Below are 12775 nucleotides of genomic sequence, written 5' to 3' on the forward strand. Positions count from 1 at the left end.
CTTACTCTCTCATATTTCAGCATGCCGGTGTCCTACAAAATTTTGATCCCCATAGAATACTTACCCGAATGAATATATAATGCATAAAATATTGACCCCCCCTATAAAATATTAATCCCCCTTTATGCAGTATACGGTAATTATTGATATACTGCACCCTACATATATACATTGTAGTCCTGAGAAGTAATATCATTAGTACCTATGGGTTTGCTCAGGTAATACACAAGGTGTCACACTTACCTGTAAGTGTGGGGATGATCCACTGGGGCTATATGATTAGCTATATGTGCATATATACCTTTATGACTTTACACTGCCTATCTATGCATGCATGTTTCACAAGTAAAAATGTTAGGAATTTGTTGTATTAAGAAAGTTTAGAAATAATTAAGTAGTTCAGTACAAAACTGGGAATAATCTGGTTTGAGATTCTTTTGATGTAGTAGGAAGTCTTATGGACACTTTTATTGTAGGCTTATCTAACAGAATTATCCTTTTATTGTTAGCCATTTATCTTTACTTAAATCCAATAATTGACCACATGTTGGAGCAATGTGACCAAAGAGTTGCAGCCAGCTGATAATATCAATAATTAATAGGTACTCTACATTATTCACTTTTAAGAAGCTGGAGCAATGTGACCAAAGTGTCACAGCCAGCGTATGTACATGTACGCTTCATAGCATTACAAATGTATGTTATAAGTAGGGCTGGAGCAATGTGACCAAAGTGTTACAGCCAGCGGTACTGTAATTATCTGTAGCTGAGTTGCCCCGTGTGCCAAACATTTTTTATGTATTGTTCTTATTGAATATTTTTTGGTAACTGATAAATGTTTTGTAGTTTTGTATATATGTATCACCGTTTGGTTTTGGGCATATCACCATTTGCTTTGGGGTGTCATTATTGCTGTCCTTACTTCATTGTGAGATACACACTCAACACTTTGTTGGTTCCACTTCCTTTTATTATGATAACTAATATGTATATACAGTATCCTTACACATATTGTTCCCTGGGAACGTCTGCCTTCAGTTTTTCTCTCTCTTACTTAGTATTGTAATTCCTTTAGTTCAAACTCTGGACACTCTATAATTCTCTGTCCAATTCTGACCACAACTTCTCAACCTTAATCTTCAACTTGTGTCTCTCACTTCAATTCTGTTTCTTTTATTTCTCTCCTATCCCTTATAAGCTACATGACTAAACTTCTACTTTTACTGTGACAAAATCTACTATTTCTATTGGCTAGTTTATCAATCTGGAGGCGGGTCTACATCTATCCTTTTGAAGTGTTAGGTGACCATTATGCTGTCTCTGGACCTTGGTTGAAACCATCAATGGCTTTATCTAAATTGACCATGCTTCCACACACCATTGTCCTCTGTGTGTCTTCCGTCCTTACTCCCACACATCTCTGTGTGTGTCCTGGTCCTTTCACTATTGTTAACAGTTTTAAATAATTACTTTATTGCTTTCTCTGAACTCTTCTGATGATACTTTAATTCTCATTTTTCAACTGTCATACTTGCCAACTCTCCCTTAAGTAACTTTCATACAAACCAATATTTATTTTCTTCTAATATTCAATACTACATCAATGATTATAATGATATACACTGTATCTATCTACCAACATGTTAAATACATATCATGCAAACAACATTATGATCAAATTCATTACTCACAAATAGATATTATTTATTAAAAGATTGAGATGAGTGGGAGAAAAAAAAATTGTCCGTTAATCATCATTATTGTGTCCATATAATCCATATAGAATTCACTGTCTTTCAAAACAAAAGTCACATATTATCAATGAAAATACCAACATATTTCACATATAAATGTAGGTTCCATGTCAAATAATTCACAAAGTAGGCTTCCTATGATAAATCAAAAACATGTCAAATGTTACTGAAATCGTAACTCGACCTCCCCTCGATATTGAGCCATATGACTATCGCCTAATGAAAACTGAATAACATGCCAGTCTGAAATGGCAATTACACTATCAAGACTGGTTAGCTTCTTATTCTAGCAGTCGCAAAACTCCTACTTGTCTTAACTCTTTCCCAGACTTCAACTACCATGAAACAATAACTGTAGTAACTTATCCTTCTCCACTCTTTTCTTAAAGCTTTTTGTTTTTTACATATATATATTCAGCTATTGCCTCTTTTACATGTACCATGTAAATATATATTTCTCGGTAAAAATGAGGATTTTTCTCAATTTTCCCTCAATTTCTCTGTACATTTCCTAGCTAGGATAAATCTTAGAGAAGGTTTTCATGTTAAACACAGTTTTTAATACTTGATAAGTATTGCTCAAAGGTTTCTAACTGTTATAATCTATTCTTTATGGACCATAAACTATATTCTTAGCAAATAATTACATGTTCCTAGTATAAAAAAAATAATACCAAAGTTCCTAATAGTGCGCATGCGGCCTAATTTACTGTCGACTAGACTAGAAAACATTAAATGATCTACCAAAAAGATAAGTTTATAATACTCAATCAGAAAAGAAAAGGACTGAAGTCTATCAAGAAGTTTTTCCTTTATATAAAAGTTAATCATGACCTACATGTACTGCATATAGCAAGTGTTTTCATCGTATCTTCACTACTCATTACTAATTACTAGCTATTGATACTATAACAACAGCTTTGGAAGGGAACCTTTTTTTTTCTTATTTTTTTTTCTCTACACTGCACTACTTGCTAATTCTACTCTTTTTCTTGCTGTTAATGTGAAATTCTCGAATCAAATGTTCAGGTATCACTTCTCCATTCACCCATGAAGTTTCCTTCTTTTCTACCCACTTTACTCTATACCACTTGATACCTTTGCTAGGTTTGCAACACAGAATTTTATCTACTGTGAGCCATTCCTCTCTTTCTTTTGTTTGTGTATTGGTATCATTCGTATCATTTATGGGTTCTGAGTTGGGATTCGTCTCAACTGTGTAGGGAATTGTGTCCTGCTCTTCAATTAGTTCTGGGTTCTGATCAGTTTCAACACTATGTGTCATGGGAGGGGGGTTGGTAGGTCTGAGTTTTGGGCTAGTGTAAAGTTTCATTCTATTGGCATGTATGAGAGATTTCACTACTTTTTTTGTCTTACATTCTCTGAGCCTATACCTGTGATTGTCAAAGACCATAGTTATGTAGTAAGGTCCTACCCACTTCTGACAAAGCTTAGCCGATAAACCCACTGGTACTTTTTACAATGTAACCATACTCTCTGGCCTACCACAAAGCCTGGGTTTTTGGATTTCTTGTCATGTTGACTTTTATATTTCTTTTGTCCCTTTTGTATACTCTCCTTTGCAATATCTCTCTATATTTCCTGGTTGCGCAATAGCTTGGTAATATGGTCCTGTGCTGTCTTGGAAATACTAGGATTAGGAATCAATGCTGTATCAATAGGTAAGCAGCACTTACGACCAAACAAGAGGAAATAAGGAGAAAACTGAGAAGATTGTGTAGATGGAGCTGCCCTATAACTCAGCATAATACTTGGTAGTATCTCATGCCAATTATTCTGCTTTTCATTGCAAAATCCTCTCAGTGTAGTAGCAATAGTGTCATTCATACGCTCACATGTTGCATTTGTCTGAGGATGGTAAGAAGATGTATTCAACTTTGTAATTTGAAACATATGACACAGTTCCTTGATTAGCTGTGACGTGAAGTTCTGTCCTCTCTCTGTGAGAATAGCTCTAGGAGCTCCATATCTGCAAATGAACTCATTATACAAAATTCTCGCTACCTCCGTAGCCTCATATGACACTAGTGGAAATGCTTCGCACCACTTTGAAAAAGAATCTACGATCAGTAGAATGTACCTATGACCTTGTGTGGTTTTAGGTAAAGGGCCTAGAATGTCCATATGAATTCTACCAAACACATCTTCTATAGGAAGAGGTTTCAGAGGTGCAATATCATCCTGATGATGCACATTTCATAGACCTGGCACACACTTCACATGATTTACAGTGATACTGTATATCTCTTAACATTTTGTGCCAATAGTATTTTAGCCTGATGCTATGAAATGTTCTCTCAATGCCCTGGTGACCTGCTGTTAAAGAGTCATGATATGCCAGTAGTATGTCATTTCTCATGGACTCGGGAATTACCAACTGTTTGATAACTTTTAGGACCCTTACCCCTTGGGTATTACAGATGATACAAAACACCATTATCCATGATAAAGTCATTAGACTCTCTGACACTTGTATGTGCTAAATTCCTATCATCAGGAAGAACTCTATCTTCCAGATACTTAATGATGTGAGACAAATTTGAATCCTCCAGTTGATTCACCCTTAGATTGTCTGGAGTTCTGTCTGACACTAGGGTGTTACTGCTAGAACTGTCCAGTTCTTGACTATGTATATGACCTTCACCCTTGTTGTTCAACACTGAAACATGACCTGCTATACAGTCTGGCCAGTCGAGCCTGTACTCAACCCTGCAACGTATAGTTGCTACTATGACCCCATGAACAGGGTCATTAGGGCCTGGGCTTGACCTTTCAGGATAATCACGTCTAGACAAACCATCTGCATTGGAATGTTTACGTCCTGCCTTGTGTTCTATTACGAAATTGTACCCTTGTAGCAAGACTGCCTATCTGGCAATTCTGCCAGCCTTCTGCTTTGAATTTTGTATAGTCTTAATGGCCATGTAATCTGTAAACACAGTAAACTTCTTTGAAGCAAGATAAACATGAAAATGTCTTTTACCTTCTACTAATGCTAATCCTTCTAAATCTGTTATTCCCCAGTTTTTCTCTGCTTTTCTCAAAGCTCTCCCAGCATAAGCAACACATATTTCTCTTCCTTCAGCATCTCGCTGTCCCAATACATACCCTATTGCATTTATTGAAGCATCAAAGTACAAGATAAACTCCTTGCTAAAATCAGGGTATACAAGAATGGGAGCAGAAGTCAAACACTGCTTCATTTTATCAAATAACTGCTGACAGGAATCTGACCAAAGAAACTTGGTATCCTTTTTCAGTTCATCCAAAGGTGCTACTATTTCAGCAAATCCCTTAACGAACCTACGATAGTAGTTGCATAGTCCTAGAAAGGCTCTAATATCATACACAGTCTTAGGATTGGGATACTCTAAAACTGCTTTGATTTTCTCTTGGTCTATACTGATGCTATTCTTTGAAAATATGTGGCCAAGGTATTTAACCTGTGGCATAGCAAAATGACATTTCATCGGGTGAAGCTGTAAATAAGCCTCACGCAGCCTCTGGAATACCTGAGCTAAATGGTTCAAGTGATCTTCAAATGTTGAAGAACACACAAGTATATCGTCAATGTAGACGAGGGCAAACTTGTATGTCAAATCTCTTAACGCCTCAGACATAACCATTGAAAACGCTGATGGAGAGTTCGATAGACCAAAATGGAAGTTTTGTAAATTGGTATACACCTTTATGAGTAACAAACCCTGTTTTCTGCTTAGAATTTTCTTCTAAAGGAATCCAGAATCCTGATTTTAAGTCTAAACTAGAAAAGAACTGAGCTATTGCTTGACCTATCGTGTTCGAAATATCATCGAACCTTGGAATTGGAAAGCTCATAGGCAATGTGACCTGGTTAACCTTGCGATAGTCAACAGCAAATCTGAATTCTCCATTTGCCTTCTTTACCAATACCACTGGACTTTGCCATGGTGTGTTTGCCTCTTCAATAATTCTATTGCATAACATTTCCTTGTTTTGTCTCTCTATCTCTGACTTAGCCTGTGGCGAGGTTCTATAAAACTTTTGCCTTATAGGCTTGGCATCCCCTGTATCTATTTCATGGAAATATAGGTTAGTTGTACCTAGTTCCGATAGAATTTTGGCAAATATGTCTCTGTTATCTCCTAGAAAGGCTAACAGAACGTCATTTTTTTTCTCTCGGTCAATGAGGAAGTATTTACTCTGACACCTAAGTCTTTGGCTATACTTATATATTCTCCCTGGTAACAAAATCTGAAGCTTCAGTATTCAGCTGTGAAGGACTTGTGCCATTGTTCACTGAAGTAGATGACTGATCTTCAGAAAACTCCCCTACTAAGTCACCCTGACTTAAAGACGTGACCAGAGCAAGTGGCTGGTCAGCCCTGAGTTCTACAAAGCTATTTGTTGGGTTCAGAACTTGATAGATAGCCCTCACTGAATTTCCGATACTGTCCTTGCACCCATTACCTTGTACTTAGTAGGTAAACTTGAAGTAGGTTCAATTAATTTTAAACCATTCTTACTGGTACCCTTTCCAGTCGGAGTCCTAATATGTACAGGAACCCTAGCAATAGACCGCGGGGCTATTTGAAGATTTGCTGTGAGTTCCTGGTGACCTCAAGAATGCCACCATAGCATTCCCACCCCGTAATTCTAAACATCCATTCCCACAATCTATTCTAGCTCTATTTGTTCTCAAAAAATCTGTTCCTAAGATCAAGGGAAAACAATCACACGCTTTATCTTATGCAATCCCTCTGAATCTGAGGAGATGGAAAGATCAGAGTCTGTGAATGGATTGATATGATCCTGGTCACGAAAACGAAGAGGCTTATGTCTGCGTCTCACGGGACGAGTCAGAGTTGGTATTTCAGGTGTATTGTCTGTTACGGAAGAGGGAGACTCTTCTGAAGTCTGATGACTATCATCATTACTATCCTGGCTTGGAATACGGAGATCCACTTGTACTCCAACAGCCTCTGTCATAGCTGCTCTATTAGATGTTACAATGCGGAAAAAAAGGAGTCTGGGGAAGGTTGACGAATGTAAGCTATTTTCAGCCGATCAACATGAATGTGAATAGGTGAGACTTTGGATGTAGTCGGATCTTTGAGTCGCTTGTGCAAGACACGGACGGACATCTGTATACAGATTTTGAAGCTTTTGACCTGAGCCAGTGGGATGCTTCTGAAGAAACACGTAGTCACCGAGAAATAATTGGAGTGGTCTCGCTGTGGAATTGGCAGAGTGAAGTATACGGTCTTGAGCGTTTTTAACATTGTCCAACATCTCTGTCCTGATGGATTGAAGATGCTGTTGAAGGTTTTTAGCTCACCTGGTCCGAAGGACCAAGGTGAGCTTATGCCATACCGTGGCGTCCGTTGTCCGTCCTTCCGTCCGTCCGTCCGTCAACAATTCACTTCTTCTCCATAACAGCTGGTCGGAATTCAACAAAATTTGACTGGTAGCATCCTTATGGGTTACTGACTGAAATTTGTACAAATAATGTGGCTGACCCCCCAGGGGCCTGAGGGGCGGGGCCGAAAGGGGTCAATTTGGCTATTCCCATATAAACGACTTCTTCTCTGAAACTAAGCATGGGGTAGCACTCATAATGCAATGGTAGCACCCTTATAGGGTGATGATTCAAAATTGTACAAATGATGGGGCTGGCCCCCCAGGGGGCCTGAGGGGCGAGGTTGAAAGGGTTCAATTTGGCTATTCCCATATAAACGACTTCTTCTCTGAAACTAAGCATGGGGTAGCACTCATACTGCAATGGTAGCACCCTTATAGGATGATGATTCAAAATTGTACAAATGATGGGGCTGGCCCCCCAGGGGGCCTGAGGGGCGAGGTTGAAAGGGGTCAATTTGGCTATTTCCATATAAACAAATTCTTCTCTGAAACTAAGCATGGGATAGCACTCATAATGCAATGGTAGCAGCCTTATAGGGTAGGGATTCAAAATTTTACAAATAATGGGGCTGACCCCCCGGGGGCCAGAGGGGCAGGGCCAAAAGGGGTCAATTTGGCTATTTCCATATAAACGACTTCTCTGAAACTAAGCATGGGATAGCACTCATAATGCAATGGTAGCATCCTTTTAATGTGGGGATTCAAAATTGTACAAATGATGGGGCTGGCCCCCGGGGGCCTGAGGGGCGGGGTCAAAAGGGGTCAATTTGGCTATTTCTATATAAACGACTTCTCTGAAACTAAGCATGGGGTAGCACTCATAATGCAATGGTAGCACCCTTATAGGGTGATGATTCAAAATTTTACAAATGATGGGGCTGACCCCTGGGGCATTAGGCGCGGGGCCAAAAAGGTTAATAAGGCTACAATTTTCATATAAATTACTTCCTCAGTCTCTGAAACTATGTATTGGATAGCATATTCGTATGGTATCTATAGCATCATTATATGGTTTGGATTCAAAATTAAACAAATCATAGAGTCAAATTTGCTATTTTTTCTAATTGTAAGAGTCTTTGTGATTTTTGAATCACTAATTACTAAATTACAGAATTACTCAAAAAAAAACCTGGTGAGCGATACAGGCCCTCTGGGCCTCTTGTTCATATATGAATGCATTCCTTTGGGAGAGTATGCAAATCAGCCGGAGGGATGTGGGTTGACAATGGAAAACTTGGCCTCATACCAAACAAGATTTCATATGGAGAGTAGCTGGTGGAACTGTTCACTGACATGTCCATCGCTGCTGCTACACAATGTATCATATCCTCCCAATTAGTCAGTGTATTGTTCATATACAAGGTAAGCTTTGCAGACAGTGTTAAATGAGTTCTTTAACAAGCACCGACGCAGTGATGCACAGCTAGGTGTAAATTCTTGTTTGACATCAAACAATCAGCACAGTTCTTGTGTAATCCTTGACGTGAATTCAGTTCCTCTGTCCGAAATGAGGGTGGTACAACTGCCATATGTAGAAAGCATATGAAATACTGCATTCGATACGGTGTAAGCATCATCACCAGGCATCGACTCCATATACACAAACTTGCTAAACATGTCTATGGCTGTTAATACATAAGTCTTCTAAGAAGGCGTTAGAGGTAATGGTCCAAAACTGTCCACTTGCCATACACAGAATGGGGCATTAGGTGTAGGGTACGCAGTTATGCCAGACTTTGTTTTGAGTTTAGTCAATTTTCGATGTTGGCATGGAACACAGGAGCGTACATAATCTGTGACAATATCAGCCATCTGATTGAAGAAGTAGTGTTCTTTGACACTATCAAGAGTGTCGTTGATTCTTCCATGACTTCCTAGAGGGCTATCGTGATACAGCTGGAGAACATCCTGGATAAGTGCATGCGGCAAAGCTAATTGATAAACAGACTAAAATATTGCCCCACCCAATCTATATCTCCTATATCTCTATCTATAAAATATTGACCCACTCCATCTAAATCTCCTATATCTCTACCCATAAAATATTGACCCACCCTATCTGTATCTCTTATATCTCTACCCATAAAATATTGACCCATCCTATCTATATCTCCTATATCTCTATCCATAAAATATTGACCCACTCTATCTATATCTCCTATATCTCTACCCATGAAATATTGACCCACCCTATCTATATCTCCTATATCTCTACCCATAAAATATTGACCCACCCTATCTATATCTCCTATATCTCTATCCATAAAATATTGACCCACCCTATCTATATCTCCAATATCTCTACCCATAAAATATTGACCCATCCTATCTATATCTCCAATATCTCTACCCATAAAATATTGACCCACCCTATCTATATCTCCTATATCTCTAACCTTAAAATATTGACCCACCCCATCTATATCTTCTTTATCCCTACCCATAAAATATTGACCCACCCTATATATATCTCCTATATCTCTACCCATAAAATATTGACCCACCCTATCTATATCTCCTATATCTCTACCCATTAGATATTGACCCACCCTATCTATGTCTCCTATATCTCTAAATATAAGATATTGATCCACTCTATCTATTTCTCCTATATCTCTACCCATAAAATATTGACCCACCCTATCTATATCTCCTATATCTCTTACCATAAAATATTGACCCACCCTATCTATATCTCCTTTATACCCACTCAAAAAATATTGACCCACCCTTTCTATATCTCCTTTATCTCTATCCATGAAATATTGACCCACCCTATCTATATCTCCAATATCTCTACCCATAAAATATTGACCCATCCTATCTATATCTCCAATATCTGTACCCATTAAATATTGACCAACCCTATGTATATCTCCAATATCTGTACCCATAAAATATTGACGCACTCTATCTATATCTCCTATATCTCTACCAATAAAATATTGAGCCATCCTTTTTATATCTCCCATATCTATACCCATAAAATATTGACCCACCCTATCTATATCTCCTATATCTCTATCAATAAAATATTGACCAACCCTATCTATATCTCCAATATCTCTACCCATAAAATATTGACCCACCCTATCTATATCTCCAATATCTCTATCCATAAAATATTGACCCACCCTATCTATATCTCCTATATCTCTACCCATAAAATATTGACCCACCCTATTTATATCTCCAATATCTCTACCCATAAAATATTGACCCACCCCATCTATATCTCCAATATCTCTACCCATAAAATATTGACCCACCCTATCTATATCTCCAATATCTCTACCCATAAGATATTGTAAAAATAAAATAATTACTTACCTTATCTATATCTCCTCTACCGATAATATACAATCAAGGCGTACAATATCTATTTTAGAAACCTCTTAAACCTGCATGCATACGTCAGCTTTGAAATGTTGAAGATCACACTATACTCAAATTTATTTTTTAATTCTTATTAATTAAAAATAATGAAGTTATATATAAAATCATCTGAAATTGTATAGTTTTAATTAAATCTAGTTGTTATAAGCTGTATAATGCTTCAATACATGCATCAGTTAACATTTGTTTATTTATTACACTGACTAACAAATTAAAAGCTATAATTAATTCGAACGTGTTTTTCCTTTAATTTCCTCGATCGTCTTGATGTAATAATTTTATTACATGTCTCCCTCAGATATCATACATGTATATTGCATCATTTATGTACTGTATCTAATATATATTTGATACATTGTATAATAGATATAAGTAACTTTATTTGTAACATTAATAATTTAATATACTAATAATTATTCTATACATCTAACTTGTCACCTTTATATAATGGTACGTGGGGTAACAGGGGTATACATGCATGCAATAAAAATTGCATAGATAGGCAGTGTAAAGTCATAAAGGTATATACACATATAGCTAATCATATAGCCCCAGGGGATCGACATCCCCACACTTACAGGTAAGTGTGACACCTTGTATATTACCTGAGCAAACTCATAGGTACTGATGATATTACTTCTCAGGACTACAATGTATATATTTAGCGTGCAGTATATCAATAATTATACTGCATAAAGGGGGATCAATATTTTATAGGGGGGTCAATATTTTATGCATAAAATATTGACCCGGATCAATATTTTATGCATTAAATATTCATCCGGGTAAGTATTCTATAATGGGGATCAAAATTTTATAGGACACCGGCATGGAAGCTAACTCTGTAATATGCAAAGTCACTAGATTGGTGTATATAGACTGTTCAAGTTAAAATTCTGATAGATCTCAATTAGTATAGCTTTGATTAGTGAGAACTTATTACTATACCGGTTAATATATTTTATTAAGGCAATTTATAGAATAAAATTGATTGAACAGTGGTTTGATTAGCACAAATTTTAATACTTGCAATAAATACCTTAATTATTAATGAAATGCAAGAAATGCTAAAAATATGCATGTACATGCAGTAATAGTTAAGCAATTAATGATTTACTTGTATTGAAAATAGTTTTCTCTCAACTATCTTGTGCCTATATTTTAGTGTAATGAAATATTTATATAAAACAGGTGAAAATCTTGTCTTCTGTGAGCATGAAACCATCTCAATAGAATGCCCAGCTGGAGAAATAATCAATATAAAGGAGGCATTCTATGGAAGAGAGAACGACGTCACATGTACAGGACCCGGCACGACTGTTAAAACCATCGCTTGTAGTTCCGACGTAGCTCTGGAAAAATATAAGGAGATTTGTCATGATAAAAATAGCTGTTCACTGCAAGCTAGTAACTCTGTGACGGGAGATCCATGTGGAGGCACTTCTAAATATGCACGGGTCTCGTACACCTGTGAAAATCCAGGTATTTTTGCATTCAAAACATTCCTAGTTATAATAAGTAAATATAGTTAGATAACAAAATAATTGAAATTATTATCTTTCCTGTTAGGTTATATAATGAATCAAACTATCTTTTATTAGATACATATGTAATAGGAGTGATATTCCGTGTATACGTACTTTCAACTCAGGTTCTCTCGCTAGGGTTCCGCCTCTCTGTATTAATTATATAACACAGATAACAAGTTCATGTCATTTATTATAGTTAGGACGACCACACAGTAAACAAGACAACACATATAGACATACTGACAGCTCTCACATGCAGGCGTACAACGCACCTTCAAAATACTGTTATGCCACTAGACGTCCACCCCACAGACCCTGTAAATAATATACTAGTACTACATAAACCGCACTGGTGAGCCTGTCGCTCTGATGTGCCATGAGCACAGGTATGCGTGCTCCTTATATACCCTGCACGCACAAGGTTACCCAATCATTTTACTTACGGGTAAAATGACCCGCACTATTTTAAATATGTATATCTTATCACACACGAACCATATTTCTGGCGCCAGGACTCAAACACACGCACACACGTTGTCTTACTTTCAATTCTGCCACACATGTAAAAAATTATATTCATGTTCTTAGTCCGTTTAGCTTTCGCAACACTGAAACAGCATCTTATCCATCAACATGAAATCAGAACTCTGTAACATTACCCGATGTCACGGAAAG

The 12775-nt window shown here is 37.2% G+C and overlaps 1 protein-coding gene across 5 annotated transcripts in view; it reads left to right on the plus strand.

Moving 5' to 3' along the window:
- LOC138335318 (polycystin-1-like protein 2) overlaps positions 1–12775 on the plus strand; it is a 72347-nt gene that overhangs the window by 9438 nt on the left and 50134 nt on the right. For 2 of the 5 annotated variants that reach the window (XM_069284346.1, XM_069284347.1), the window contains one exon: positions 11763–12053. The exons of the other annotated variants lie outside the window; for them this stretch is intronic. In XM_069284346.1, the coding sequence (XP_069140447.1) occupies positions 11763–12053 (291 nt within the window). The remainder of the gene's footprint in view (positions 1–11762; positions 12054–12775) is intronic. 5 annotated transcript variants of the gene reach the window in all.

Source organism: Argopecten irradians, chromosome 11 (genome assembly GCF_041381155.1).
Source record: "Argopecten irradians isolate NY chromosome 11, Ai_NY, whole genome shotgun sequence".
NCBI classification, from domain to species: Eukaryota; Metazoa; Mollusca; class Bivalvia; order Pectinida; family Pectinidae; genus Argopecten; species Argopecten irradians.